Source organism: Staurois parvus, unplaced genomic scaffold (assembly GCF_062004578.1).
Source record: "Staurois parvus isolate SC_StPar_1 unplaced genomic scaffold, SC_StPar_1.0 ptg000027l, whole genome shotgun sequence".
Classification (NCBI taxonomy): domain Eukaryota; kingdom Metazoa; phylum Chordata; class Amphibia; order Anura; family Ranidae; genus Staurois; species Staurois parvus.
Window position 1 is genome coordinate 4603574 of NW_028317823.1, and position 15074 is coordinate 4618647.

General features: G+C 41.7%; 1 protein-coding gene across 3 annotated transcripts in view; it reads right to left on the bottom strand.

Moving 5' to 3' along the window:
• Positions 1 to 403: 403 nt before the first annotated feature.
• Positions 404 to 15074, bottom strand: part of LOC149471146 (N-acetylated-alpha-linked acidic dipeptidase 2-like) — a 160925-nt gene continuing 146254 nt past the window's right edge. For 2 of the 3 annotated variants that reach the window (XM_089656563.1, XM_089656570.1), the window contains 4 exons: positions 14178 to 14442; positions 9363 to 9444; positions 6527 to 6619; positions 404 to 1323 (listed from right to left, as the gene is read on the bottom strand). In XM_089656563.1, the coding sequence (XP_089512689.1) occupies positions 1137 to 1323; positions 6527 to 6619; positions 9363 to 9444; positions 14178 to 14442 (627 nt within the window). In that variant the 3' untranslated portion in view covers positions 404 to 1136. The remainder of the gene's footprint in view (positions 1324 to 6526; positions 6620 to 9362; positions 9445 to 14177; positions 14443 to 15074) is intronic. The other variant, XR_016307249.1, reaches the window with a different exon arrangement.

Sequence of the window (15074 nt, forward strand, 5' to 3'; positions counted from 1 at the left end):
ATGATGTGTGGCCAGGGGCAGACTGACCATTTGGAAACTCGGGCACTGCCAGAGGGCCCGGGGTCAGTAGGGGTCCCCATGAGATGCCCCTGGTACCTTTTTCATAGGCTTTTTTGAGCTTGGGCAAGGACGCAGGGGCCCCATGATCCCTTATTGCCTGGGGGCCCAATGAGTTGTCAGTCCGCCCCTGTTTACAACCACTTTAAAAGCCAAGTACACTTAGTGTCTGTAGGAACCCGACATTGCCCTTGTAGTCCACTAATCACTCAGTACAGCTGTTTGCCCATACAATAAAATCTATCACACACAAATACAGTATATCTATATGTCAGATATTTTCCCCTCACATTCTGTCCTGCTTACAACATTGAAGTAGAAGAAAGCAAGAGCGCCAAACCATTAGTTTTAGGTCAATAAGTTATTTATTTCAGAATAAATCCAGAGTAACAAACCAACACATTTTGGGAACAGACCTGCTCTCCCTTCATCAGGGGATCGGCAGAGTTCTTTTCTGACATATGCTGCACATAGTTTATGGTGATGTACACACAAAAGTAAACAGTCCTGCTTATGCGATCCAAGCATTTTCGGGATGCCCCTCTCCAGTTGAATGGGTTGCGTTCAGCAGGCAGTACTGCCTGCCAAATGCGACAGCGGGGATAATTTTTGCCACCCCGCAACGCTAAGAGTTTAAATATGCATTACACTTTTATTTAATTAGATTAAAATATATTTAAACCTGAACCCTGGGCAGGTATTAAGAAAAAAAAAAAGGTTTAAAATCAAAAGACCAGTGTAGAATAGCGAAATTTAACAAATATTTGTGCTCTTATGGGCCCATTAACATGCTTCCTACTGCAGCACAAAAGTGTGAACACATTGCATGTTGTCTTAGTGCACAGGTGTTAAAACCCATTTTGTTGGTGCCAACATTGCACCAATGCACTGCCATGATGTGAATGAGCCCCAAGTGTCTGGAAAGGCCCCTCCCCCAAGCTCCTGACAGTGATGACAGATTACTGCACTGCCAAAGACCAAAGCATGTAAATATTAGACCTTATGGATGTGCGGTGTCTGTACAGTGCATTTGGGCCTTCTGAGAGACACGAAAAAGTAACAAGCAGCTGACACTTTTATTAAACTTCTTTTAAGGTCTCTGCAGCAGCCTGCACAGTAAACGTCGCAATGGCAATTTGTCTTTTCACTTCCTCCCATGCCTTGTGTTGGTCCGCTTTGTTCTCAATGTCAAACAGTGCATCGTAAATCCCAGGAAAGGATTCCCCCGCATATTTATTGTGGCTGCTGGGTGCAAAGATCACATGTCTGCAAAAGAAAAGAATATTTGATGGAGAAGATTTTATAAGTTTTGTGATGAGCTTTATGGAATAACTACAGCTCTATAAAATACATTTGTTTTCTGTGGTCGGTATACAGGTGAAACTTGAAAAATTTGAATATCGTGCAAAAGTTTATTTATTTCAGTAATGCAACTTAAAAGGTGAAACTAATATATGAGACAGACTCATTACATGCAAAGCAAGATAGTTCAAGGCGTGATTTGTCATAATTGTGATGATTATGGCTTACAGCTCATGAAAACCCCAAATCCACAATCTCAGAAAATTAGAATATTACATGCAATCAATAAAACAAGGATTGTACATAGAACAATATCGGACCTCTGAAAAGTAGAAGCATGCATATGTACTCAGTACTTGGTTTGGGCCCCTTTTGCAGCAATTACTGCCTCAATGTGGCGTGGCATGGAAGCTATCAGCCTGTGGCACTGCTGAGGTGTTATGGAAGACCAGGATGCTTCAATAGCGGCCTTCAGCTCTTCTGCATTGTTCGGTCTCATGTCTCTCATCTTTCTCTTGGCAATGCCCCATAGATTCTCTATGAGGTTCAGGTCAGGCAAGTTTGCTGGCCAATCAAGCACAGTAATCCCACGGTCATTGAACCAGGTTATGGTGCTTTTGGCAGTGTGGGCAGGTGCCAAGTTCTGCTGGAAAATGAAGTCAACATCCCCATAAAGCTCATCTGCGGAAGGAAGCATGAAGTGCTCCAAAATCTCCTGGTAGAGGGCTGCGTTGACCCTGGACTTAATGAAGCACAGTGGACCAACACCAGCAGATAGCATGGCTCCCCAAATCAACACAGACTGTGGAAACTTCACACTGGACTTCAAGCATCTCGCAGTGTGTGCATCTCCATTCTTCCTCCATACTCTGGGTCTTTGGTTTCCAAAGGAGATGCAAAAGTTGCTCTCATCAGAAAAGAGGACTTTGGACCACTGAGCAACAGACCAGGTCTGTTTTTCTTTAGCCCAGGTAAGGCGCTTCTGACGTTTGTTGTTCAGGAGCGGCTTGACAAGAGGAATACGATATTTGAAGCCCATGTCCAGGATCCGTCTGTGTGTGGTGGCTCTTGATGCACTGACTCCAGCTTCAGTCCACTCCTTGTGAAAGTCCCCAACACTTTTGAATGGCCTTTTCCTGACAATCCTCTCCAGGCTGCGGTCATCCCTGCTGCTTGTGCACCTTTTTCATCCCCACTTTTCCCTTCTACATAACTTTCTATTAATGTGCTTTGATACAGCACTTTGGGAACATCCAACTTCTTTTGCAATTACCTTTTGAGGCTTTCCCTCCTTATGGAGGGTGTCAGTGATGGTTTTCTGCACAAGTGTCAGGTCAGCAGTCTTTCCCATGATTGTGATTCCTACTGAACCAGACTGAGAGACCATTTAAAGGCTCAGGAACCCTTTGCAGGTGTTATGGCTTAATTAGCTGATTAGAGTGGGACACTTTGAGCCGAGAATATTGCACCTTTTCACAATATTCTAATTTTCTGAGATTGTGGATTTGGGGTTTTCATGAGCTGTAAGCCATAATCATCACAATTATGACAAATCACAGCGTGAACTATCTTGCTTTGCATGTAATGAGTCTATCTTATATATTAGTTTCACCTTTTAAGCTGCATTACTGAAATAAATGAACTTTTGCACAATAGTCTAATTTTTTGAGTTTCACCTGTATATTCATAACAGGAATGGTCTTCTTTGCTCAGAAATGTAAGGATCGCAACAATCACAACAAATAAAAAATGACTTCTAACAGAAGTTTCCATCTTGTTAAAGTTAGTTTTTTTTTTCTACTATTATCAAATAATGATACGAGGTCCAGGAAGGAGGAAAAAAAAAAAAAAGTTACCATTGCAGTGGATCCCTTCCAAGTACAACTACTAACTTTGTCTAGGGGAGATGAATTAGGAGGAACCTTTACCTTATTTCTCACTCCAAAAGGCTTCCTCCATGCTGCACCAACTTTCCCCCAAAGTGGCTTCTCACTCCTAAAGGCTTCCTCCATGCTGCACCAACATTCCCCCAAAGTGGCTTCTCACTCCTAAAGGCTTCCTCCATGCTGCACCACCATTCCCCCAAAATGGCTTCTCACTCCTAAAGGCTTCCTCCATGCTGCACCACCATTCCCCCAAAGTGGCTTCTCACTCCTAAAGGCTTCCTCCATGCTGCAACACCATTCCCCCGAAGTGGCTTCTCATCACTGCCTGACCAGACACTACAGCACAACAAAGTCATTGTGTATCTGGGAGCAGCTCCTTCATTAAACACAAGAACACAGAGGGTCTATCCACAACTGGGGAGCACCGAAACCGAAAGGCTAACACTTTTATATAGGAGACAGGGGCAGGCTGGCTGCATAAGACAAAACTAGCTCAATTCTGCAGTAGCTTGTCCATGAACTGGATTCTAACCCCCTCAAGACTTTGGACATACCAGACATGTCCAAAATGCTGAAAGGGGTTAAAAGGAGATCCATCTATGGAAAGGCTGTGTGTCATCTCTTTAATATAAGGGCAAAATGGGAACATGTGAATAACCATTTACCCAAATAGTCTTCCAGGACAGCATATGAGATATAGGCACCTCCTCCAACAAGAACAGTACACATTACCAAAATGAACTTTAAAAAGGAAACCCTTCTGCCAACCTGGTCAGTTTTAAACAAGAACCGAGCAATGTAACCTGAACTACACAGATTGAGATAAATGTAAACAAGAACTACATACATTGCGATAAATGTAACAAGGTAATTAAAGAATTTTAATGACAGAGATTTTAGCTGCATTCATATGTCCTTAGTTGAGCAAGGCCTCACAAGGGTTTGGTTCCTTTTATATTCAATATTGATTTTTTGGAATCCGTATGGTACAACTTCAAGCTCTTATTTTCTGGATATGGCTTGGACCTTTTCCTACAGTTAGGTCTCCTGCCATGGTTTTCAATGTTAGGAATTTGATAGGGTCCACCATATATGTAATATGTATGGTCAGTCCTGTGGGAAAAAGGTCTCCAGGCTCTATTGACCCTCCCTAGTCTGGCAAGTTCTAGCTAATACTCTCATATGCCGTCATGGAAGACTATTTGGGAAATCTGGAGTGAGACTTACCAGATACCATTTCTGTGAGTCTTTCAGGACAGCAGGAATCCCACCCTTGTTTATGTTCAGGTTTTGTCCTTCAACCAAACTGGTTTTAAACAAGAACCAAAAGAACTTCCTTTCAAAAGGGTATTTGCCAAGGTGTTTCCTGTTCTCCTGTTGGAGGAGGTGCCTTTATGTCCACAAGTCTTCCAGGACAAAGCATGAGAGACTTACTGGCAAGTCTGGATTTCCTACCATTTTTTGGTCCAGAAGCCAACAGTTTTTAAAGCACCAACCTTAACACATGTGACGTAGAGCGTAGGGCAACTAACACAAGGACGTTGGGTTGAATCCCACCTGCCAGGCCATTTTAAGTGGACCTCACACCTCTCCTGCAGCTACAGCACCCCCTCGCCTCCACCCCCAATTTTTCTCAGCATTTGGAAGCAGAGAGGAGACCAGAACTCCTACAGATCCTGCACCTCTGTGAAGCCACAGCACCTGCTAATCTCTGCCTCCCCTGATCTCAGCATTCAGCAGACTCTAGCAGCCAACGCGAGCCCTCCTCTGGTCCTCCTCCAGACCCTGCACTTTGCTCCCCAACCTCTTCCCAGCAGCAGCACAAGGTAAGGGGATTGCACTGTGTTGTGGCGGGAGGAGAAATCTTGACTCTTGGTGGTGAGGGGGGCTCTTGACATCTGATCCAAGTGGGGTGTAGTGCTTTGTACATCTGGACAGATACAACCAGCCCTTTGAGGGCCACTATAATGCTGATGCAACCCCTGATGAAATTGAGTCTGACACCCTTGCTCTATGCCCTATGCTCAGAAAATACAATTCAGGGTTTTTTTAGCCCCCCACAGAATTCAATGAGTGCCCATATATATGCAATGTACTTTTTTTCCTGGGCTGGGTTTAATGAATACTAGGTGTTTGTACCTAAAGAGCTCCTTTAGGGCAGAAGCTTGATAAATGCTTCATTCATGCACCATGGGTGCCAGCAACTGGGTGAATGAGGTTATATACTGTATTTTCAAACTAATCCCCAATACAGATTTCAAAGGATTTCAGATTTTAATGCTGTGTGTATCCCCACTCTAGGATCCCCTCCCCTTATGTATACTGGTGACCATTGTCCCCGGGACAGAAAATGACAGGAAACCCAAATGTTTGCATTGGAAGCTTAACCCTCAACTCTTGATTTGGTGACAAAGCTCCAGTGAGAACTGTCAAATAGGAACATACTATATAATCTGATTGTACAAGCTCCTTTAGCTCTACTGTCAACTATGTAGTGAAATGGCCTGCCGGATTTCATACAAACTCAAATATGAGTACAGACCTCAAAATGTTATTCATAGTCTTGTTAGATCTAAAGGATTGTGCAGCATATGGCCAATTTAGAGAGCTTACCAGACATTCCTACTTCTCAGGGACATGACGTTAATGAAAATCTCCCTGGGACAAAAGAAATGGTTCAGATCTGTCAAGTGTTTTTTTTTTTATAGTTTCCAGATCCACCCAAAGCTTTAGATATACTTTCTACAGCAAGCAGATTTTCTATATTGTACCTGTAAAAAGAGTTTATCACAATAGGAAACATCTGTCTGAGAGGGAAGGAAGAAAACACGTGGAATAAAGTACCGGTTGTGAACTACTCACAGGAACGGAACTCCCGCAAGAGTTGGTTCTGGCCAGCTCAGTGGATTGCTTTACAAAAGTCCTGGATTGTTTCTTAGATACACAGAATATAACTGGATACTAACATTTATAGGTAAAGTTGATCCAGTGAATATCCAATTGCCTCTCAGGGGATCAGGAAGGATTTTTTTCCCAGCAGGAGCAATTTGGATCATGCTTTGCTGGTTTTTTTTTGCCTTCCTCTGGATCAGTTGTGGGTATAGGATTCTAACTTTTTTTTTTTTGTAATGGTTGAACTGGATGGACTTTTGTCTTTTTTTCAGCGAGACTAACTATGTAACTATGAATGAGCATGTAGCTCAATGGTTACATGAAGTCAAGATAATGAAAAAACTGAAGAGAAAGGAAAAATGTGGCAGTGGGTGGCATGTATCTGGTACCTGTAAAATGGTCGTCCTGGCAGCCCAAGAGGATCAGTGAAAGCTCTCTCTGCGAACATCAACTGGTCATTCAGTATACGAAGAGAAAGGGGACTGTAATGCAAAGATTGATTAGTAATGTGCACGCCAACCCTACGCATTTTATTACAATGAATTTAAAGTACAATTAAAGGCTCTTGTATGAAAGTCCATAAAAGTACCCAATCCAGTTACTATGTGATGCACAAGTCTCAAAATAACCCAAAAGCAATCCTTTACCTTTCCTTACTAATCCAAACCCTCTGCATCTCACAAGCTCCCCCTCCCAGACACTGCATTGGGAATGGTTCAGCGCCTGAGACAGTATTTTCAATCCAGAAAGCAGTGGGGAGGACTGACACTGCTAATTCACAAGCCTCTAGCTTGTTAATTATCACCTGGTCAGTGTTGACAGCCACACCTCTGTTCATCATTCCACTGCAGTGCATTCAGTCACAGCCTACAAGAGTGACAACTCTTGCAGGAGCAGTGCAGCATAGTTGCCACCCCATCACATGAAGCTGCATTGGGTGGCCTTCACTGGCAGAATCAATAGTTGTTTGTTGGACTTTGCAGAGGGGATAAGAGAACTCGAGAGGAGAAGAGAATTTGAGTGAAGATGCATGTCTAAGTCCCGTAGCACATACAAGGTGGTATCAAAACGTTTCAAGACTAGCTCTTTACAAGAAAGTACTTTATCCACATTTATACACCATCCCCTTCAAAATAGTCCCCTTGCACAACAATACAGTGTTCCCAGCGTTTCAGGACACATTCCAGAAGTGGCAGGAAGTCTTCTTTAGGAAACAGGTCAAGCACCTTCTGCAATTCACACTGGATCTCCGCAATGTTGTCAAAATGGCAACCTTTGAGCTAGATCATCTTTGGGAAGAGGGCGATGTCTGCAGCAGCCAAATCTGGCGAGTAGGGTGGATGCGGAAGTTGCTGAATGGTTGACAATTTCGGGGTTGAGTTTTCCTGATCCCTGCTCTTCCAAAGATGTTCTTCTACTTTGGAAGCATGCGTGCCAATCAAAATACCACAAACGACTCATTGTCATGATTTGGCAAGTTTACAGTGATGCTGCAAGCGTCTGTGGCAGATTTTCCCAGTTTCACTCAGAATTTCACGTTTTGCTTTTTGTTCTAACTTGCGGTCCATATGACTAGACCTAACGTGGTCAGAATAGCACTAGTCAGTGTGCCAAGAAAAGGTCTTGGCACACCGACTTATGAGGGTCTAATTTCCCTGTGACTGTACGTGCAGCCTTGTGCTGCCATCTTTTGGTGTGTTACATAACTAGTCTCAAAACTGCCATTTAAAAAAAAAAACACAAAAAAAAACAAACACATGGTATCAATTTTGCTTACAGCCAATTTCTAGATGGATACAAAAGTGGGCAGCACAGTGGCTTCATGGTTAGCACTCCTGCCTTGCCAAACTGGGGCTAAATCCCAACCAGAACCCTACCGCCATAGTTTACAAGCTCCCTCCTATTCAGTTTTTCTCTCCCACATTTCAATGACATGCCAGTAGAGTAACTGACTCCCATCTAAATTGGACCTAGTGTGTATGTGTGAATGATTGTGAGGTCTGGGACCAATGTGAATGTACAGTTTGCAAGTACATCACATGCCTCATGGAGTCTTGCCATGTTGCACTTTACTGCTGTGATGTTATCGCCTGAATAAACATTTTTACATTTCACAAGATCCGTGGTGTGCTTGTGATATATACTTAGAAGCTAAAATTCCTATTTTGCAGACAAAGCTCCTTGGGGTTGGGACTGATGTGGATGTACAGTATGCAATGCACTATGTAAAAAGAATAAAGAAGCAGCACCGTCAGCCAGTCAGGCTTTGCTGCACTGCCCAGTACTTGCAGTTTAATGCGAACAGAAGACAGAGTGATGTCTATGAAGGATCTCATTTATCCAACCTATAGTAGAGCTAGTAGCAGCAAGCTGCATTCAACTCAACTTGTATGGTTGTTCTGCCTCATCATTTCTGTTGATTGGACTAGAGATATTTGGCTACCCATGTGGATATAAATGCTGGAATATGTTCCTGGCAATCAATGGTGTATGGTACGGTTTCTAGGCAATGTTAATGACCATGGTGCTATGAATTCTGACAACTGTCCATAGTGTGACCCAAGTATGGAAAACATTGGACTGAGGTCACTGAATTACCTTTGTGTGGGTTATAAATACTGTAGCATGTTCTTGATATTCATTGAAACTTAAGAAGCCACTTGGATAAGTGAAACCTCTTCAACAGTACAAAAGTTAAGCGGATTGTAGCCAGCCACTTCTAGCTAAACCAGAGTGAGGACTTCCTCAGTGTGGAGATGCTCCTTCACTGTCCAGTTATCAGGCCGAGCACAGATACTTACAATTAGACCTTGCGTAAAAATGCAAGGTCCACTTAGAAATGTCCGGTCCCCCTGTAAAAAAATTACCTGCAAGAACACAATTACACTCCTTCTGCCAAGATCCTGGACGAATGAAGAACAGCCTAAAGCTTGCAAAAAATATGTTCTTGCACTGGACTTTAGTGACTTCTTGCATATGGCTTGTTCTGCATTCACCAGGAATCTTGTTGGAAGTATAGTGATGTCACTGTACAAAAAAAAAAAAAAACCCCACACAGGATCAATGTAAAAAATGGTCAAACTAAGTTATATAGAGACACTGAGTTGTATAGGTTTTTTTGTTTTCATAAAGACTTAAAGAAGGATTAAAGTAAAAGTAAAGAAAAAAGAAAGTAAAAAAGGAGAAAAAAAGTATTAAAAGTATAATAAAATGTCACACACTTACTTATGCATATCAACGTTTTTAATGCGCTGGTGTAGGGCATCCCCGTAAACTGTAAAATTATTAATTGCAGAAAACAAAGGTTCTGCAACAAAGAAAAGGCCATTAATATTGGAGAACCAGACCAAATTCTTGTTTCTAAGCAGACTGGATTTATGAACAGATATGGCCATATCCTGCATTTTTATTTCTTAAAAAAAAAAAGTTAGGCTATTTTTCCCATTTTACATGCAGCACAGTGGTTATACTTTTCTGGTTCATGGTCAGCGGAAAGAATGGGGATGGAGGAAGGGTACAGTTGCCCATAGATACTAGGAGGCTGGAAATGCAGCTACAATCTGTGTCCTTCCCATTGAATAAATGGCTGTCCCAGCAGCACCACACCTATTAAGGTGCCCATAGACATTAGCTGCCTAAACCAGCATCTGGAGAAGGTAACCTTGTTTACTTTTGACCCTGATTAAGGGTAAACATTTGAACACCTGAAAAAGGAGTTAACCAAAATGTCACCTAAAATGATTTCTGGACTTTACTGCACACCACACCATTTGAGGTACACTCCAACACACTGCTGGTGTACGTGTGCTGTTACACTTGTATGAAACCACAATGCACAATCATGGTTAATGTTCATATTGAACTGAGAATTTATACATATTGCTGTGTACTGAGAATTTATATCGTTAATTTCCCTTAAGAAATAGTTTATTAACCTCAGTTTAGTTTAATACACTGCCATCTTGTGCTAATTTTGGCGACTGCACCACCTGCGTTTCTTCCCACATTGTGATGTACTTCTCCTTGCAATGCATTATGGGATAAAGATATCTGCAAGTCACACCCACATGCAAATCTGATCACATGGGGGAACCCATTACAATGTTTTGACCTATAAATGCAAATGGTGTAGCGCTAAATAAATACTAACATGCTCATGTAAAACAAATATAAATAATGTAAATACCACTAATAATACCATGTTAACATAAAGTGAAAACCGTGCAAAACACAACAATAAATGTGGAAGGATTCCCCCAACTAGGGGAATCAGACACATGTGGGCAATATGATCCCACTTGAAATAAAGGTGCAAGTGTACACACTCAGTGAAAATGATAAATGTCCAATCCAAATGATAGTCCACACGCTATACAAATAATAACTCGTGATCCACAACAATGACTCGCATGTAAAAAATACAGCACAACGTGAATCCAGTGCTAAACAACTTGTGAATCCACAGATAGCCAAAGTGCCCCCTCACCTGCTTGCAGTTACCCCAAGGGCCAGCTCACTTTAGGGAAAAATGCGCTTTTCCAGGAATAATCTTGTCACCACCAAATGGACCCTCCTGGATAATCCTACAGGCCAGTGATCCTCTTGATTTCTCCAATCCCCTGGTACTTTAAGTGATAATTCACCCATACAGGCACATGGGCTCAACAGCTGAGAGGGGGAGGGGTGTCATACTAATACTGACCCACAACCACAGTTCTTCACACACGCCGACAATCACGTGTGACACGCAAGTCATTGTTGTGGATCACAAGTTATTATTTGTATAGCATGTGGACAATCATTTGGATTGGACATTTATCATTTTCACTGAGTGTGTACACTTGCACCTTTATTTCAAGTGGGATCATATTGCCCACATTTGTCTGATTCCCCTAGTTGGGGGAATCCTTCCACATTTATTGTTGTGTTTTGCACTGTTTTCACTTTATGTTAACACGGTATTATTAGTGGTATTTACATTATTTATATTTGTTTTACATGAGCATGTTAGTATTTTTTTAGCGCTACACCATTTGTATTTATTGTTTACTTGCACATTGTGGTTGAAAGTAGGTGTTAGCAGCTTAGGGTAGGGTATCTTCATTTGAGCGCAGGGGTTTCTTCTTATCCAAATGTTTTGACCTACAAACACCATTTTTTTCATTCATCTGCCACATCTTTTTGTCTTCATTGCAATAAAAGATCCATGTATGAAAAAGCTGAACTCCCCAAATACCTATCTGATAAAGGCTGTCCGCAGTGATCATGTATGGTCTGTATAAGCAGATACAGAGGTCTCAGCAAAGGAGACGTCACCAATACAACAGTTTGGAGTCAGAATACTGTGCATCTCAGATAGTCAATGACATTACTGCAGAGCAGACCATTTCTGGAAACTGCACTCAGATCTGAAAAGTCCCTGACACAGGCAGAGTTGAGACATTCCCAACCTGGGCACAGACATTTGCTGCACATGCTAAAAACTGCTGTAGTATCTGACCCAGAGGTCTGAAGATGCCATGGCTGCTGTGATATAATAGGGACACTTGAGGATCTGGTACCCAGAGACCAGATCTGATGAGTTTATTATCCTGGAAAATTGAATACTTACAGTAGTGTTCAAAGGTTTTAGGCAGGTGAACAAATGTTGTAAAGCAAGAAATATATATTGTAATTGCTTAATTTTATCAATTTACAAAATGCAAAGTTAGCAAACAGAAGAAAAATCTAAATCATATCAACATTTGGTGTGACTTCCCTTTGTGCAGGTGGACAACGTATGCAAGTGTAATTGATGCTTGTGTGAAGCCAAAGTCAAGTATTTTGTAGGATTAGAGTCAGGTGTGTGATGATCATTAGCACCTGCTTGGTATAGTTGGTCAATCAATTTCATATGTAGGCTGAACTCATTAAACAAACAGCTGAGTAGGAGGCTTAAAACTGAGAAACATCCAAACTTTGCTACAAAGTTGAGGTTTCAAGATGTGCTGTTCAACCTCTTTTGAAGGACAACAAAATAGGCAACGTTTGGGCCCGTAGAGTAGTGGTTTGCCAAGGAAACTTATGAAAGACATGACATCAAGAGATGACCAGCAGTGCCATCAGAAGTGGAAGAAACCAGTGGGACTCAGGTACATCCATCTACAGTCTAGAGAAACCTGGCCAGGAGTGGTCTTCATGGAATTACAGCCAAAAAGCCATACCTCCTATCTGGAAACAAGGTTATCAACTCAACTATGCACAAAAACATAGCAACTGGGGTGCAGAAAAATGGCAGCAGGTGCTCTGAACTGAGGAGTAAAAATCTGTAATATTTGGTTGAAGCAGAAGGCAGTTTATTCACCAAAGGGCTAGCAAGGGGCACAATGAGTGTCTGCAGGCAACAATGGAGCATGGTTGAGGTTTCTTGCACATTAGGGGCTGCATTTTTGCAGATTGAGTTGGAGATTTGGTCAGAATCAATGGTGTCCTCAATGCTGAGAAATACAGGCAGATACATATCCATCATGTCATACTATCAGGGAGGTGTGGGATTGACCCCAAATTTGTACTGCAGCAAGACAACAACCCCAAACAGAGCCAATGTCATTAAGAACTAACTTCAGTGTAAAGAACAAGGAGTCCTGAAAGTGATGGTTTGGCCACCACAGAGCTCTCATCTCAACAAACTCTGTCTAGGTTTACATTGAGACAGAAGGATTTGAGGCATCCTACATCCATAGAAGAGCTATGGTTAGTTCTCCAAGATGTTTGGAACAACCTACCTGTAGAGTTCCTTCAAAAACTGTGCACGTGTACCTAGAAGAATTGATGCAGTTTAAAAGGCAAGGGGTGGTCACACCAAATATTGATTTGGATTTCTTGGTTTATTTAAATCAACTAACATGGAAATTAAATGAACAAACACTTCTGTTTCTGAAAGCAGTCTTAATTTCCAGCATTTTTTCACACCTGCCTAAAACGTTTGCACAGTAATGTATTTTTTCTATGTATACTGTAATCAAAGTGTCTGTAAACCTTTGACATCAAACACGAACAAAACAAATCCCTCTATAGCAAACTTGTTTCAATCCAGAGCACCAAACATCATTTCAGTCTGCTGCTTTGTTCCTCTCTCTTTGAGTCACTTCTTACAAGTTTTTCTGACACTAAGAGAAAAAAAAAAGGTGATGGAGGAACCTCCAGCACACAGCCTGTGATTGACAACTTCATCTCTGTTCCTGTGTGCAAGGGGTGGGGGTGTCTCTTCCCTCCAATCAGCTCCCACTGAGCTCTGCAGAGTGCGACTTCAGATCTGCTTTCTGAAAGCTGTATAAATTCTGCACTTTAATTACACGTCTGTCTTCAGTTCTCTCCTCTACAATCAAATGTATGTAGGAAGATTACCTTCATCTCTGCAAACCTGTAAATAAAGCCAGTTGACTGGCCTCAGGTGATGCAAGCTTTAAATAAGATGACTACCAGGCTAACAATTGCACATTTTGTACATAGACAGTGCAACTATGCAAAACTTATACCAAAATGATAGGGAACATGAAAAATCCAGTTTTGTTCAGCTCCCCACATGGAAAGCTTTGGTTTAACTGTCTTATGTATGTGCAACCATCTTAATTACTATCCTCAAATTATATTGAGTGTTAGGCCCCTTTTACATGGGCATTGTTGGGGTGGCAAAACCAGATGGTTGAGGCTCAATTTTTAAAACACCTTAGCCGTTTGTCAAAACCCTGTTAACAGCTTCGGGATATCCCCACACTGTGGCTGCAAGGCTACATATTGCAGAAAAAAAAAAGGTAAGGCATCCACCATGGATTGCGAGTCAGTTGCAACATACATTCTTTAGGACCCTTTCACATGTGCAAAGCTTCTAATACTGTTGTCAGAACATAATTTTACCACAATGTTGTCCTTTTGCATTTGTTAGAATAAACAGAAATTGCCACATAGAGGGAATTTGACTGTTTGTTCTTTGCTAGTGGAATTTGCCTTGTTTTCAGTTTAGTGAAGCACAAATATAGAATCCCATCTATGATTACTCACCAAAAAACACACCATAGGTCTCTATTTTCTCTCGGTGTTTCTTAGCCAAATTAGAGATGCTGTCAGCATAATTCTTCAGCTCCTTGCCATAATCCTGGACATTAAATGGTAGAATGGCTGAGTCAGCGAGCTTGTACACCAGGCTTCCCCTCATCTGGGCTACCGCGAGTTGTTTCTTGAATGTTGGATCATAAAACTGATTCACTAGCTCAAATGTCTCATATACTGTGTGGTAGACCGGGTAATTGCTGTATTTGTCTGTTTTCTGTAATCGGAACAAAATCAAATCATACCAGACATGGTTTTGTATGCTGCATACTGACCTGCTTTATAGGGGACACATAGTGGTTCATATATACATTTTTTTTTTATTTAATTATGCCAACATCTAAAATCAGTGCAAGTTTCTTTTAATGATGCATTAAATATTGCTTCTGCAATTTTCATAGCCAGCTATCAGGTGGAGCTCTCGGGACTATACAGACAAATAGGGGTTTATTTACTAAAGCTGGAGAGTCCAAAATCAGACTCACTTCTGCATAGAAACCAATCAGCTTCCAGGTTTCATTGCCAAAGCTTCATTGAACAAGCTGAGGTTAGAAGCTGATTGGTTTCTATGCAGAAGGGAGTCTGATTTTGGACTCTCCAGCTTTAGTAAATAAACCCCATAGTGTCAAAAGGGTCCAAGGGCTTTGTTGGGAAATAAACCTGCTTTTAAGCTTGAGATATTGAGCTCTGTAGACAGAAGTATAGGATTTTTTTTATTTCCAAAATCAGACTTGCCTAGGTGGATGCAGCACTGGTCCAATGCTACATCTGTCCCCCACCGTCTCTGAGCAGAGAGCTTCAGCTTAGTTACCACAGTCTGCTCCGAGTGCTGGGCTGTGGAAGGGGAGG